Source organism: Quercus robur, chromosome 4, assembly GCF_932294415.1.
Source record: "Quercus robur chromosome 4, dhQueRobu3.1, whole genome shotgun sequence".
NCBI classification, from domain to species: domain Eukaryota; kingdom Viridiplantae; phylum Streptophyta; class Magnoliopsida; order Fagales; family Fagaceae; genus Quercus; species Quercus robur.
Window position 1 is genome coordinate 13,191,816 of NC_065537.1, and position 3,949 is coordinate 13,195,764.

General features: G+C 31.4%; 1 protein-coding gene across 1 annotated transcript; it reads right to left on the reverse strand.

Annotated features, from left to right (window-relative positions):
* Positions 1 to 2,345: 2,345 nt before the first annotated feature.
* On the reverse strand, positions 2,346 to 3,297 carry LOC126721405 (non-specific lipid-transfer protein 13-like). The gene is made up of 2 exons (XM_050424441.1): positions 2,942 to 3,297; positions 2,346 to 2,388 (listed from the first exon to the last, which is right to left on the reverse strand). Exons 1-2 carry the CDS (start codon positions 3,295 to 3,297, stop codon positions 2,346 to 2,348), a joined length of 399 nt encoding a protein of 132 aa, XP_050280398.1.
* Positions 3,298 to 3,949: the final 652 nt, after the last annotated feature.

Consider the following 3,949-nt stretch of genomic DNA (forward strand, 5'->3'; position numbering starts at 1 on the left):
TATCCATTCATGAACAACTTGTAATTGCTACACTTAGTACCGGGCTTTCATTCCAATCAACAATATTTGCTCCATTTCTTGGGTTTTGTTTTGATTTGGTTCGATCAAAACAATCCAAAATATGTGGTAATACTATAATAGAGGCCAGGTAATAACTTAAAATTTCAGCATATCTTCAAATTTCCTCAGCCAATAGCGCACATAGTTCAGACTCTCAGTGGCCATCGAATGAGGAGAAGAAGGAATAAAGATTGCAGAATAGGGGAGTGATGAATAAAGAAAAAGGAAAAGTTTTTGTGAAAAGACCCAAACTGAAGATGATTCTGATAGGGGAAAAAACTGAAAGGCAAGTGGCAAGTAATTTGAGAACATGTATTAGGCAATTGTGAATATAGGATCGTAGATATGTTCCCCCAAAAAAAAAAAAAAAACTGTGCGTAATTTTATTTTTTATTTTTTTAAGAAAAACTGTTTGTTGGTGAACTGTTTTTCATTTATTTTAAATCTAGCTAAATTTTAGAATTTTTTTAATTAGAAATTTTACCTATCTAATGGGAGTGTGTTCCTATTTTGTAAATAGTGTTTTACATGGAAGTTAAAAAAACAATTTCACCAAGTTTTGCGCCTACTTAAGCATATGTTGTAGGGGTATTTTGGAACAAAAAAAAAAAATCTGGTCCAAACAGGGGCAGCCTCTTAAATAGAAGTATAGAATAGATATAGATATAGATTATTATTATTATCTATACTACTAATTAAGGGGCTGCCCTTATTTGGACTGGATTTTTTTTGTTCCACAATACCCCCAACACTTCTAAGTTTAAGTAAAGACAAAACTTAAGGATAGACAAGTAAAAATACATGTCTAACTTGCACTAAAATATTGCCTATAAAATAGGAACACTTAATACTCCAACGAGTCCAAATCTTCTATCCCACTTTTCCTGTTCCACTCTATACTCCATCAATAAAAACTTACCACGTGTTCACCTGATTAATTAAATACTACTATTAATTAATAACGATAGTATTAATAAGTCAATAATGATAGTATTTAATTAATTAGGTGAACACATGTCATGTTTTTATTAGTGGAGTATAGAATGGAACAGAAAAAGTGAGACAGAAGATTTGGACTGATACTCCAACTACCTAATCTCACGTTTTCAAAAAAAAAAAAATCATTTTTTTTTTTTTACCTTTAATAAGTCTATACTTTTTATTTTAAAAAAAAAAAAATCCTGCTTCCCTTATCTAAGTATGTAAAAATAAATAAATAAATAAAAATAAAATCCTTCTCACATGTTAGAAATATAATTAATTTTTTAAAACATCAAGCAATTTGCTTTTTTCTACAAATGTATCATTTCATGGTGGCAAAAAAGAAGGAACCCACTTCACCACTCTCACTCTCCCTATACGATCACTTTCTCAAAACAGGAAAGTGCAAGCAATCAGTTCCAATTCAAAACAAAATAAAATAAAAACCTTCTCCCAATTAGAAATATAATTAATTTTTTAAAACATCAAGCAGTTTGCTTTTTTCTACAGATGTATCATTTCATGGTGGCAAAAAAGAAGGAACCCACTTCAACACTCTCACTCTCCCTATACGATCACTTTCTCAAAACACGAAAGTGCAAGCAATCAGTTCCTATTCAAAACAAATTAAGAACACTAGCCTCTGACCACATACTCTTCTATTATTTTGGAAAATAATTAATAATTTGCATCTATTATAAATTAGAATTAGTACATTTCTCAATCATAAAAATACTTAAGGATGTGATGAGTGTTATGTGTTTGTACCAAATATTAAATTATTAACCTTTCTCCACACATAACACTCATTACACCTCTAGGTATTTTTGTGATTGGAAAATGTAGTAATTCTAATTTATAATAGTGCAAATTATTAACTATTTTCCAAATAATAGAAGAGCTTCTAAGCACGCACTCACGCGCATGCTCAGAGGCTAGTTATTCATAGTTACAATGAGGAATGAGAAATTTGTACCTTAGACCTTTCAATTATTTGAAATATTAAAAAAAAATGATAACTAAGCGACAAGGCATTTTTGGCTTGTAAAGAACTTAATGGTGTGAATAAGCACATAATATATAAAGAATCACTAAGAAAAAACAATTTCATATATAAGTATATTTTTGTACTCATTGAAGTATCCTTATTGTAATTATTTGTAATCAATCTACTAATATTTATGAAGTATTTTTTAATGAAACAATACATATAATAATCCACTATGATTTATGGCCAACCCCAAATTATTGGGATTAAGGCTTTATTAATTGTTGTTGTACGTATAATACTCCACTAAAGTCACTCAATTAAGAACAACTTCCTCATAGTCCAACCTTTTATGAACCCTGCACCAAAGCAAGAAGAACAATTAGTCAATTGGGATCACCTTCTCTCATTGTCTTTACTATTTTAGCTTTTTATTATTCATTTTTGGGTAAAATACGCTAAGAATCGTTGAACTTTTATGATTTTGTAGTAAGACTCCTTTAGCTTTTCTTTTTTCCCCAATTTAGTTCATAAACCTTGATACTGTAGTAAATATACCCCTTCTCTCCACTCTCTATCTATTTCACCCCGTTCTGGTTTTTTTTTTTTTTTTTTTTTCAAATTATTAAAAACCCAAACGATGGAAGGGGTCCATTTGCTGCACATTAGATGATTCACTGCAAAAAATGTTAAAATAGACGGAAATGGACAGAAGGGGTCCATCTACTATTCTACTACAGTTTCAGTATGTATTAAATTTGTGAAAAATATAAAGTCAAGGGGGACTTAACTTAAAGTCTGCAATTACATAAAAAGTTTAGGCGGCCTTAGTTCATTTTATCCCCTTTTTTCTCCACCTATTTGTATTTGTGTGAGTGCTTGAGAGAGAGAGAGAGAGAGAGATAAATTTACTTGTTGCAGTCCATGCTATCAGAAATGGGGAAGCTGAGATGGGTGTGGCACATGATAGGAAGAGAATTGATACGTGAGGCAAGCAAGCGAGGTTGTGTTCCCTTTACACTAGCCTGAATGCAAAAGCAGATTGTCTGAGGCCCAAGCCCGTGCTTTGCTAATTTATTTAGCTTCTCTACGTGTCGACAACATATCTTTGTTGGTACGTAGTAGAACCCAACGAGGAAGGCCAAGCAGTCAGGGAATATTAAGAACACAGGCTCACAAACAGGGTATTGAGCCAGTTTTGACGGATGAGACATGTCTAGCGTAGAAACTACAAGCAAGAATATTAAGAACACAATAGGACGAGTCATTGCTGAGGTTTTTTTTTTTTTTTTTTTTTTTTTTTTTTTTGGGTGTACATATAAAAGCTTAATTAGTAAATATGTGTAATGTTATTGATATTCATTAAAGGTGGTATTATATAAGAATTTAATAAATTTTGTTGCCAACGGAACCAAAGAGAGCAAGTTCGTTAGAGCCACGCATGCATGCAATTCTCATGCTCCCTGAATTGCTCAAACTTGCCCCAGTACTCTTGAAAAGTAGGAGGGTTACGTGAGTAACAATTAATATACAGAATGAAAAGCTTTTCATTAAGCATGGTACCATTACGTGATATTTCGGAATTGTCTACAGAATTCGCCAAAATTATTCATGGGATTTATAGCATCACTCTAATTTGAAGTAGTCAGATTTAATAAATTACAAATGAGGACTAAAGAAATATATACTTTAGAATTCAAGCCTTTAATATCTTATATATATTAAACTTGACCTTTTCAGTTGCTCTGTTGGCATGAGCCTAGCTTAAAATGATTTTAAGAAAATAAAAAAGTTACCAAGACAATGTTTTTTCCTAATTTGTTGGGTCCATCACAATGCATGCCAAAAAAAATGTCAACTTAATTATTTTAAGTAACAAAAGAAAGTTAGTTCAACTGGTTGACACATTTTTGATGTTTT